Source organism: Sceloporus occidentalis, unplaced genomic scaffold (genome assembly GCF_023333645.1).
Source record: "Sceloporus occidentalis isolate IW3139 unplaced genomic scaffold, rSceOcc1.0.p SCAF_6, whole genome shotgun sequence".
NCBI classification, from domain to species: Eukaryota; Metazoa; Chordata; class Lepidosauria; order Squamata; family Phrynosomatidae; genus Sceloporus; species Sceloporus occidentalis.
This window is the reverse complement of record NW_028316986.1, coordinates 121,059,058-121,071,246: the sequence shown is the minus strand read 5'-3', so window position 1 is coordinate 121,071,246 and position 12,189 is coordinate 121,059,058. Positions and strand designations below refer to the sequence as shown.

The following is a 12,189-nucleotide window of genomic DNA, read 5'->3' as shown; positions in this document are numbered from 1 at the left end:
AGGAATTGTAATTTGTTGTGGCATCAGAGCTCTCTGACAGAGAAGGCTCAATGTCTCACAAAACTACAACTTCCAAAATTCCATAGCACTGAGCCATGACAGTTGAAGTGGTCTTAAATTAAATTATTTCTGCAGTGTGGATACAGCCAAAAAAGAGTTGATTGCCACTGGAGAGTCTATATTATATGAATAGATAACATATAACAACAAATGTAGACAGCAGCAGTTAATCTGTTTGCCTTTAATTTCAATGCTAATAAGCAGGCACTGAGACATGCAAACTATGGTCCGAGACAGACCACCCGAAAATGGCATTCTGCAGGCACCCGTTTTAACTCTGGAGGGATGCTACAACTGCCAAAACGTGCAACGTCGTCCAGAGTAAAAAGAATCCCATTCTTCCGGGTTCTTTTTGCGGTGCCTGGGTTATGTCGTGAGTGCGCCACTGGCACACTTGTGATGTAAGCGACACGCAGCAACACGCAGATGCTGTGCATACCTTACGTCAAGATGGTGGCGCCCGTGTAGACGGGATGCCGCCATTAGTCTGCCGCTTTTAAACACTAGTTAACCTCTAAATTAAATAAGGCCTTTAAAAACCCTCTTCTGTGAACAAAAAAGGATGACTCAACATCAATCAAAATGGTTGCTGTTCTCAGAATATTGACTTTAAAAATTAAAGCCATTAGGTTGCATGCTAAACGAATAGAAGTCATTAACCTTAATCATCAGGCTAAATATAACAAGAACTTACTTGTGTGAGATCGGGAATGTCTCCTTTATCAATTCCAACTTGCTGTGGATCATTTAAAAACAAAAAGATTTCAGAAATATGCTTTCGTTTTTCAGGGCTTTAGACCTGAAAAAGTTAAGAAACTTGACTTGACAGCACATATGAAAAGTTCTTTTTAATCTTTTTAAAGTAAATTACTAGAAGTTTCATTTATAATATACATTCTCTTTTCTCATACATAGATTTATTTATTTTTTAAAAAAGTGTATTCCAAAATATAGTATCACATGGCATACTCTCCTGTATGCAGAACAGGCAGCTCTAGGGACTCGTATGCCTTGCAACCAAATCTAGATGTAGATAGATGCTATCATTATTACTTTAAATGTGCTACTGAAAAATACAAGAAAATAGTCTCTGGTTTTCTCCATCTCTAATCATCAAAATTCTGAGTATACTCTCTGAACACCATGTGGTTCCATGTGCACTACACTTAGATGATTTGGGCAGGAGAACAGAACCAATCACTCATTTAGTCTCACCTCCATGTTCTCCAAGCAATTGCTCTAAATCTCATACCTGAGCCAGCTGCAGGTGCACACAAAAACACCTCCTATAAACTCGCTAACATAACTTGAACCATCCAAACTTGTCCAAATGCATGCCCTGTGCTGCTTTTGGAATAGGCAGGCTGGCAATGCACCCTCTTCCTCTTCCCCAACCCCACTCTCTTTCTCTTTTGGGCAGCAAAAACAGTCCCTTTCATTTGAACACAATGGAAGAAGGGGGGAAATACAAAATAAGACAATAATATATGGACTAGAAGGTGAAAATGCTAACTATTTAGCAACTTTTAAACAATCCATGCCTGTTTGAAAGTTTCAGTAACTCACATTAATTGATTTGAAACCCTTTTGAGAGAATAATTGGCATCTGAACATTTTTGGATGTTCAAAATATTTTGCATAGATTATCCCAATAATTCAGAAACTACACTCTAACAACCTCTAACAATCTCTATCAATTGGAGACAGTCCCTTATCCATCATGTTATATCAGTTATCAATTATATTATGCTACCTTTTGCAAGAAATTCAGAAAGTCAGTTTGACCACATCTAGTGCATTATTTCAAGAATTTGGAACCATAAATTGGTGACTGAATTCCCTAGGCCAGATAAGGAACAGTGAACTTCTCCCATCAAATTCAATAACTTCACATTATAATTTGCCCATTGTAGTTTACTTATGGATATACTTCATATTAGCTCAATACACGAATGGAACTCAAAAAATTGCTAAGGTGGAGAACTGTGGAAAGTTCATACATATACCTAGATAGAGTAGAGTATATTTCTTAAGTCTTTCACTTACCTCTGCAACTTTAAGGAATTCTGATACTCTTGTCATTCTAGTTAGAAACCGTTTGTAAATTTCAAGAGCATCTTTGCACTGGCCCTTCTTCATTTCAAAAAACTTCTCTGCAAGAAATGTGATAATTTTTGAGCCTCAAAAATATACCTAGTACAGGTTAAGTCTTCCTTTCCTGGAATTCCAAAATCCAAAATATTACAAAAATCAAAACTTTTTTCATGGGTGACACCTTTGCTTTCTGACATACATAAACTTTGTTTCATGCGTAAATTTAATGTATTGCATAAAATTCCCTTGAGGCTATGTTCCTGCAGGCTATCTTCCATCTCCAAGATCTCTCATTACACACACATAAACAAATACAGGTGTTCCAAAATTCAAAACCCATAACACCTCTAGTCTCAAACATTTCAGATAAGGGAGATTAAACCTATTTTTATCAATAAGATTTGGTTCAAAAGACAGCTTCCCAGTGAACCTTTCGCTCTGAAAATTCCCCATAATTAGAAGCAATGTCATAGACAAAAGGAAGATATTAATCTGTGTTAGTAATTATGGGCAGCCAAACAATCACCACAAAAGACGTAAGCACATGTATATATATTGTGAGCAGCTGCAATACTTGGGACTGTTCAAAGGGGGAAACTGGAAAGGGTATAGGTAAAACGTATTGCTTGATTGTGTTGTTTTATCAAATGGAATCTATACAAACCTAGTGTCTAAGCTGAGCTTTCTCACAGGCTACCCAGAAATATGCTAGCATAGCTGATCTGCAAAGTACCTTCTTCCTAATTCAGCTAGCAATACCATTACAGAGCTCTGTGTTTGTTACAGATAGGTAAAAAGAGAGATGGGTTCAAGAGAGTTTAATGTTATCCCATAAGCTTGGAAATTAGCCTCTCTCTTTCTCTCTAATAATGGGCTGAAACAGACAGCTCTTTTGCACCACCGTCCGGGTGGCTTCGGACCGCAGTGTTTATATGCCATATGTTCTGAAGCCACCCTGGCTGTTTAAATGAGGCAGTGGGATGTTCGCATGCCGCACACCGCTGGAGTGTCTTAAAGCTGGCTTCCAGTTGCGGTGGGGTGGGAAAAGCCAGCTTTTTGCTGGCTGAACAAGAGCAATTCTTTGCTGCTCCTTTTTCGGTTGGCTTCAAGGTGGATTGGTGCTGCGGCTGTCTATTTCAGCCCAAAGTTAACTTTCAGAATTACTGTATGGAAAGGGATCTTGTAGAACCTTTGAAACTAACTGTGTGGAAGATGTTGTAGTGTAAAGTTTTCATAGACTTGATCTATGAAATGAATCTGAGTAAGTACACCAAAGGGTCATGCAGATGGGCAGGAAAAAAGCAGCCAGAAGCCACACCACCCAGCAATCGCGTAGAGACTGTGGCAACCACATGACCTGCTCTTAAAGTGGGCCATCAGCAAGGAGCACTTTTTCTGAGCTTCTTTTGCCAGTGGCCCCACAGCAGCTTCCAGCTGACCCGAGGGCATGCATGCATCTGTAAACCATGCCTCCAAAGCATTTGGAAGCCTTTCTTTCTTGCCCATCTGTTTTGGGCCCAAGTCCACAAAAGCTTATGCTGAAGCTTATTCCACACAGTGAGTCTCAAAGGTGCTAAAAGATCCCTTTGCATACTGATATTTTCCAGACGAATACAGCTATGCTTCAGAATTACTGTTCTGTTAATAACTGTGACATTTTAAAAACATGCCTCATTAATTTACTTACCTAATAAGTTAATAACACCATCATTGTAACAAGCAAAAAGCTTGATGAGATCTTTGAACAGAAGCATGAATGCAGCATTTATAACCCCATTTGTCAATTCGTTTGGATGAACCTACATAAAAAAAATAAAAACCCATAATTTATTCACTGTGACTTCCAAATCTGGAGCCAGATTTTCTTGCATCATGATATGGAATATAAATAATCACATACATTGTTCAGGCACATTTAAAATCACAAATTATGCCTGTTTTGTGCACATAAACAGAACAACTTCTGTTCCTGAAAATTCAGAAAGATTGTAATAAAGCTAAGTGCAGAGTTAGCTCAGCTCTTACAACTGAACAGGAGTTGGAGAGGGACACTACATCTTTGGTCCACATGAACAGTGAAATCATGTCTCTTTCTCCCCTGTGGAATAATATAATACTGGCTAAGGAAAATTCAGATTACTGCTAAAAATTGGGGGAACAAATTCCTACTATGAAATTTTAGTGGGGTGCAAAATGGACCTATGTGCAGTTCAGTCCAGTGTTCAGCTATTTATTCTTTCTGAATCTTGGAAAAGCTTACAGGAAGTAAAAGCATGTTAGTGCACATTCAATGGCCCAATGTGATACTTTATTTCTACTGAGGTGGTTCTTTTATCACATAAGAAAATTTTAAATACATACATCAAACTCAAGAAGTGCATCTATTTGTCCCTGCAATATAGGCATGCTCTTCAGTAATTTTTCTGGAGCCATTGTCCTCATTACACCATCCGCCCTGCAAATACAAAAGAAGAAAAAAAGGGGAAAAAGAAAGAAACTTGCACTCAGCAGAACTGACCACACAGATATTATTTAATAATCAAAGTTTAATAAATCAATAATCAATAATCAATGTTCCAAAAGGAAGATTTACATTAATATTAAAGCAGTTAGTGTCTAATTACAAGAAAACATATACAGTAGTCAGCAAGTGTTCCACCACCCAACAAGAGAAGTATCTGGTCACTGAAAGAGATGACAGTAATGAAAAAAGTGCCTGATCTCTATCAGCAAAGCCAAATGCTAGAAAATTGCTATCATTTCTTGGGTTTCCTAATATATTCTAATCAAATACAAATTTATGATTATAATTCAGTTACATAATGTGGTTATCCAAAGAAACCAAACAGTTAATAAGCAATTTTACTACAAGTGTCTCACAACCTTAACCAAGATAAACTATAGACTAACAAGTGGATTTCCTTTATTCACTGATCTTGTTCTTTTGTATTCTTCTTCTTTTTTGTCACCTTTATGGATTATTTCCTTTCAAAATAAAACTCCAGTTATCCCCTCCACCCCCCAAAAACTATAAACATATATATCCTTGGAAATGAATGAGGTCTTATTTTTAACTAAAACCTAAACTACAAAACCTTCACAGAATGGGATTACAAGTTACCTACGGGTTCAAACAGACTTTGTATATTACTGTTTTGATGGGGGCAGTGTGTAGATAAAGGCTTGTCCTGGTATTTTCCCCCTTTGAATGACAATTTGGTCTAGACTATTCATTTCTAATTTAATTGTTTCTACAGAACTTAATTGAGAATATTTCATATAAATACAGCACAACTGCACTGGGACCATCTTTTCTTTCCTTCTACTACTCACCTAAACATGGAAATCCTCAAATTATACCATTAATAACTTTATAACATATACAGGTATGGTAGCTCTCCTTTATTTTTTCAGATATGTTTCTTACCCTTAAGTGATGGTATTACTAACATAGAATGAACTGAATCTAAATGATAGTTCCAAATAGAATAAACCCACTGACTCAAGAGAAACTCAGTAATTCAAAATTTAGGTAAATTCCATTTATTCCATTTAACTCATATACTGAGTCCAGTCAAACTTATCAGCAGAACCATAGAAACCAATGGGACATAAACCAGTAATAACACATTTAATTTCCATTTATTTAAAGCGTACTACTTCAACGAGTGCTATCAGTATGCCAATGATACCCAACTTTTCTTCTCCTTATCATGGAAGCTGGCTCAGGCTTTGTAAGTGCTGGATCAGTGTCTGGATGCTCTAATGGGCAGAATGAGGGTCAATAAACTGAAGCTAAATCCAGTAAGATGGAGGCTCTTTTTATTAGTGATTCTTAGTTCCAGAAATGGGATATACAGTCTGTCCTAGATGGGATTGCTGTCCCTTTCCCCAAGGGAGCAGGTACAAAGTTTGGGAGAGTTCCAGGCACACTACATTTGCTTTGTCTTGTCCACCAGTTATACTTTTTCCTGGACAGGGTTAACCAAGTACTTCATGCATTAGTAACCTTCCCATTAGACAACTGCTATAAACTCTGTGTGAGGTTGCCCTTGAACATGACTCAGAAGCTGCAGCTAGTGCAAAATGTGTAGCCCTCATACAACAATCATAAGAAAATACACTTCTGCTCTGAATTGAAGGTACTTGTGATGACATTCAAAGCCCTAAATGCCTTTGGATCTCACTGTTTGAAGGAGCACCTCTTTCTATACATGTCTAACCAGACTGCAGTCTATGGGGTTTTTCTAGTTCTAATTTTATGGAGGACAGTGCGGGAGGACATGGGGGAAGGCCTTCTTGGCTGTGCCCCCCCAACTTGACTAGTGCCAAGGTTGACTTTATTTTGGCACCATATAAAAATATGGCTTTTTGTTTATTAATTTATTGAAAAATTCACATGGTTTTAAACTGGTTAATCTGTTAAACTGTTTAGTATGCTTTTAATCTATTGACATTATTGTTACTGTTTTAAATTTTAAGTTGTTTTAAATTGCTTAACTGATTTTATTCATATACTGCCCTGAGATCTCAGGATATAGCCTGGGATATAATAAATACATCATCGTCGTCATCATCATCAGTAACAACTAACAACAACACCAATAATAACACTGTTCCAATTATGACTTGATTTGGATCCAACCCATTGCCAATTTTTCTATTCACAATCCTACAGCAGATTTGTAAAAGCTTGTAAGCCACATTGCTTGTACATGCGATACTGTATATTCTTACTCTACTGTACTATTCTTAATAACTTTACTGAATTTAATGACAGGGGCAATGTTTGTAATAATTGCAGCAACATGTAGGTCATTACATTAGAACCAACAGCACTGTAATAGACAAAGACAACTTACCCTTTCTTCACTCTTGCAAAATCAAATGCCATTTGTCTGTAGGAAAATGCTTTTTCATTCAAGTATCTACTGTAGCGCCTGATAAAGGTGGACATGTCATATCCTGGAAAAAGATGCAATAATATGTTGGCAAATTTACCTTTTTTCATTCTTAGTCTTTAACAGTGGATCAAGAGAAACTGCATACATTAATACTGAGAGACTGTTGTACAGTCGACCCTTCTTATACACGGATTTTTTATACACGGATTCAAGCATCCACGGTTTGAAAATATTAAAAAAAAAGTATAAATTTCAAATATCAAACCTTGATTTTCCATTTTTTATAAGGGATACCATTTTGTTATATCTTTATATTTAATGGGACTTGAGCATCCGTGGATTTTGTTATCCACGGGTAGGGTTGCCATATCCTGCCTGGGGGCGGGACTTTCCCGGTTTGGGGCAGGGCCACACAGTCCTGTCCCGGTTTGGCCCTGCCCCCAGGACTCCCCCCCCCCCCAGCGAGGCCCTGGAGGCAGCTCCACCCCTCCCTCCCCGTGGCTGTGTGCCACCCTCCCCACCTCCCTGCCTGGGATAGCCTAGAGAGCAGGTCTTCAGGACACCTGCCACTCAGAGCTATTGCCAGCCCACTTGGTATAGATGTCTTGCAAAAGGCATTACTTTCCAGGTTACAGTGAGGGGGGAAAAAGGCCATAAATCGTTCATGTTTCACTGGGAGTCTAAATGCCTCTTCTTTTAAATGTATACCATGTCAGTATTCTCGTAATTCTTTATCACAGGATCGTTTTTGAGGCCCTAAACACCTTTACTTGTAATATGCAAATTTCTCCCGAAGCTGACCAATGGGAAAGAAGCAATCAGCCCTCCCCTTGGGTTGGTTTTCAATGGCTTGGTGAAGGAAGAGATTTTGTCTTGCTTGTAAATAGGAAGGGCTTTGGGGTAGCAAAGGCTGCAGAAATAGTTTGACCCCCCCTTAAGCATCCATGGCTCAGTGCTATGGGATTCTGGGAATTGTAGTTTCTTGTGGCATCAGAGCTCTCTTGACAAAAGGAGGCTGAATAGTCCACAGAGCTACAGTTCCCAGGATTCCATAGCCTTGAGGAGGAGGAGGAAAGCTGAGTCAGTGGCCATTAGGTCTGCCTTGGTTTTTTGGGGGTTTTAAATTATTTTTAAAAATATAAAATACTTACTTTATTTTATTAATTTTTATTATTGCTTTTTAATTTTTTAATTTTATTAATTTTTATTATTGCTTGTTTTATTTTATTTCATTATTTTTTTTACTAAAAAGCATGATTATTTATTTATTTATTTATAGGAGTGTTTTGAGCTTTTATTTGGGAATGTGGTGCATTCATTTTGCATTGCCTTGTCCTCCTTTGTGGTTATTATTTTAGTGTTTTTAATATTGTTGTAAGCAGCCTTGATCTCATTGGAGAGCCAGGGTATAAATAAAATATTATTATTATTATTATTATTATTATTATTATTATTATTATTTAGGTCGCAGAGTTCACTAGGGCCAGAGTCTCCTCAGGAGGACTGGAGTTTTTGGTCCCTGGTTGTGAAGGGAGGACTACATTTCCCAGAGGCCATTGCGCGCAGGGAAGCTCTGAGCATGTGTCTCCATAGCCCTGCTCAGCTCTTGCTTCCATTCAGGGTTATGGCTGAGTGGGCAAAAGCCCTGGCGGGCATTAAAGGGCTGCTATTAGACATCAGTGGGGTCCTTTATGAGTACAGTGGAGGCAAGGAGGCGGAGTCCCCATCCCTGGATCTATAGAGGCTGTCAAAAAGTAAGTGGGGAGGTGCTTTTAGCCCACCTTTTTAGCTCATCACTCCCCCCCCCCCGCCCCCCAAAGCCCCTGCCATCCTTCTGGGCAGCTTGCTTATTCTGCCAGAGATGTTGCAGGAGTGTTTGGTTTTTTCCCTCCAGCAAGCAGGGAGTTTGCATCTACACTGAACAATTAATGCAGTTTGATGCCGCTTTAACTGTGGTATATGGCATTCTGAGATTTTGTGGATCTGTGGGCTGCTTAGCCTCCTCTCTCTGGTGCCACCACAAAAACTGCAAATCTCTGGGTCCCCCAGCACTCAGTTTTAAAGTGGTGTCAAACTGCATTGTTCCTACAGTGGAGATCAGTGGTCGTCCCCAAACTATGCCTTTTAAGAGATTTTTGGACTTCACTCCCAGAAGCCTCAGCCATGTTAGCCAACAGTCTGGGATTCTGGGAGCTGAAGTCTCAAATCCCTTAAAGGGCACAGTCTGGGGACCACTGGTATAGCTATATCCTATGGCTGCCTCTGCTCTGCAGAAACCGTCCAGCCTGACACTACTTTGCCATGGCTCAGTGCTATGGCATTCTGGGATTTTGTAGATTTGTGGGCTGCTTGGCCTTCTCTTTTTCTCTGGTGCCACAAGAGACTACAGATGCCAGGATTCCCTAGCACTCAGCCATGGCAGTTTAAAGTGGTGTCAAACTGCATTGTTTCTACAGTGTGGATTCACCCTATGGCTGCCCTGCAGAAATCACCCACTCTGAGACCTCTTTGCAGACAGCAACCCTGTCATGGGGTTTTCTGGGCAAGATTTTTTCTGAGGGGATTTGCCATTGCCATCCTCTGTGGCTGAGAGAGTGTGACTTGCCCACGGTCACCCACTGGGCTTACATCACATGGCTGAGCCAGGATTCAAACCCTGACCTCCACAGTCATAGTCCAACACTCAAATCACTACACCACGCTCACAGTTTGATTATTTTATTTCATTAATTTTTATTATTGCTTGTTTTATTTTATTTCATTAATTTTTATTATTAAATATATACACCTCTGCCTTGTTTTTTATTTTTTCCGCATTATTTTTTATTATTAAATATATGCAAGTGCATTTTCTGTGTATTTATGGCGCTTTGAATGCTAACAAGTCTGCCTTTCTTGGACAATTATAGTGATGATGATGATGATGATGATGATGATGATGATGATGATGGTGATATTGATATCAACAAGCCTCTGAGGCATGGCCAATGTAACTTGCTGTGATTTTTACAAACTCATGCGCAGTGAAGAAAAACCACAGTCGCTTGACCAAGTACACACTTCTGAGAAGTACAGTTGAACCTGAGGGCAAGTCCATTTCTGCCATCTGTCTAGGAATAATGCCAAAATGTCCTCCATTTTGATCATGCCTAAAAACACGCATTTATATTAACATTTTTTAAAAACCCTCAATTTTTTGCATGTCCTCCATTTTTTAAAAATGTGTCCTACATTTGAAAATGTTGCCCTACATTTGTCCTACATTTGTCCCGGTTTGGAGGCCCTGACTCATGGCAACCCTATCCACGGAGGATCTTGGAACCAAACCCAGCAGATAACACGAGTCCACTGTATTTTAGCAATATGCTATTATTCTATTTAAAAATATACCTGCTGATCTATGGACAGACCATATCAAGAATAAATGATCCTTATATGACAAATTTCAAAAAGGAAAATGAAACTGGTTCTTTTTAGATGCATTTACAACATGTTTAAGTTATTGTCAAATGAATCTTTTACAAAGTGTGGGGAGTTATATTGAGAAGCCAGTGCACGAGTGTATGTCCCATGAAGTTGCCTGTTAACTTATAACAGCTTGAAATGTCAAACATAGTTTCAGCCTTAAATCTTATTAATACCTTCTATACTTTCAAGGGTGCACATAACCTGTGTATAAATAGCCTTCTTTTCCAGTGCTGGTCCTAGGGCTTTAAGTAAGGATGTGTGGTTTACATTTTTTAGATTACCTATGCAGTTTTATGTCACAAAAGGACATTCTATTAACTATTCGTTTGCCTTTATACACAGGGGTGGGAATGATGTAGCCTTCCAGATGTTAGACTGCAAGTCCCATCAGTCCTAGCTAGGATAGCCAGTGGTGAAAAATAGTGGGAATTACAGTACACTGACATTTGGTGGGCCACTCCTGCTTTCTAGTATAATTTCTACCATGCCAGGTGATGGTTGCCATTATAATTCTATCTTATGCAAACAGTGCCTGTGATTGAGTCAGAAATTTGACCATATGTACAGTAGCTATTACTATTATGACATCTTCAGTGTCCATGCTACCAACAGGCTTCCATAGGAAATGAGACAGGAACCTGTCTCCAAGGTGCTTACAGTCTAAAATAGATGAAGGCAGTAAATAAGTGAGATACTTACAGAAGCAAATATTCAGGCCAGGCCAGTTATACTCTTACTATGTGATTTCATTTGTTCTTAAAGGAATGTATGAGGATTAATGTAGTACAACCAATTAAACAGAAGGATGGAGGAAGGAAAAGCAAGAATTCAGAATTCAAGTTTCCGCAGACTTCCATTATAAAGCCTTCAAGTCATTTCTTGGCCAAACTTCAGTGTGAAGAATTGTTCATTTCTGAACTAATTTACACAAAGTTAAACAACCAAATATCAATAACCATGGAACAGAATCCAAGACTGAAAAGAACGGACTGCAGGAACAAGGATCTTGTTTTAATAATTGTTGTTGTTTGCCTTCAAGTCATTTCCAATTTATGGAGACCTTAAGATAAACCTATCACAGGGTTTTCTTGGTAAGATTTCTTTAGAGGGCTTGACCTTTGCCTTGCTCTGAGAGAATGTGACTTCCCCAAGGTCAACCAGTAGGTTTTCATGGCCAAGTGAGGATTCGAACCCTGATCAACTAATGTCCTAGTCCAATGCTCAAAGCACTATAACCAACATATTTTGGATACAGACTGATATGGGGCTGAGGACAGACAGCACTTCCCAGTGTCTCTTCTGCTACTCCTAGACAATTTTATAAAGATATATCACAACAATGTACTCATGAAGGACAGCTGCAGTGGAATTTTGACTAAGCAAAAGGCAAGAAATTAGAGAAATGTGTTATACAATAGCAGAGTTTTATGAGCTTAGTTCTTAAGTGCATAGCTCCAGGCTTTAGTGCATTTAAATGTCATATGAGATTCCTTCTTAACACCTTCTGGAAAGGAAAACACACATTGAAATTTCAGGACTCTAAAAAGTCATTCCAGCATAGAATGACCCTCCAGTTTATCTTCCCTGTTCCATTTATCCCTTCTTAAATAAGCACAGCAGTTTTCCCTTTTCTTTCTCAATTTTTTGTAGTTTTTATATGAAA

General features: G+C 38.7%; 1 protein-coding gene across 1 annotated transcript in view; it reads right to left on the bottom strand.

Annotated features, from left to right (window-relative positions):
• LOC149311338 (clathrin coat assembly protein AP180-like) overlaps window positions 1-12,189 on the bottom strand; it is a 95,266-nt gene that overhangs the window by 52,250 nt on the left and 30,827 nt on the right. The window contains exons 5-9 of the mRNA XM_089530831.1: window positions 7,017-7,119; window positions 4,516-4,609; window positions 3,842-3,953; window positions 2,107-2,213; window positions 755-796 (exon numbers count right to left, since the gene is read on the bottom strand). Coding sequence (XP_089386957.1) covers window positions 755-796; window positions 2,107-2,213; window positions 3,842-3,953; window positions 4,516-4,609; window positions 7,017-7,119 — 458 coding nt within the window. The remainder of the gene's footprint in view (window positions 1-754; window positions 797-2,106; window positions 2,214-3,841; window positions 3,954-4,515; window positions 4,610-7,016; window positions 7,120-12,189) is intronic.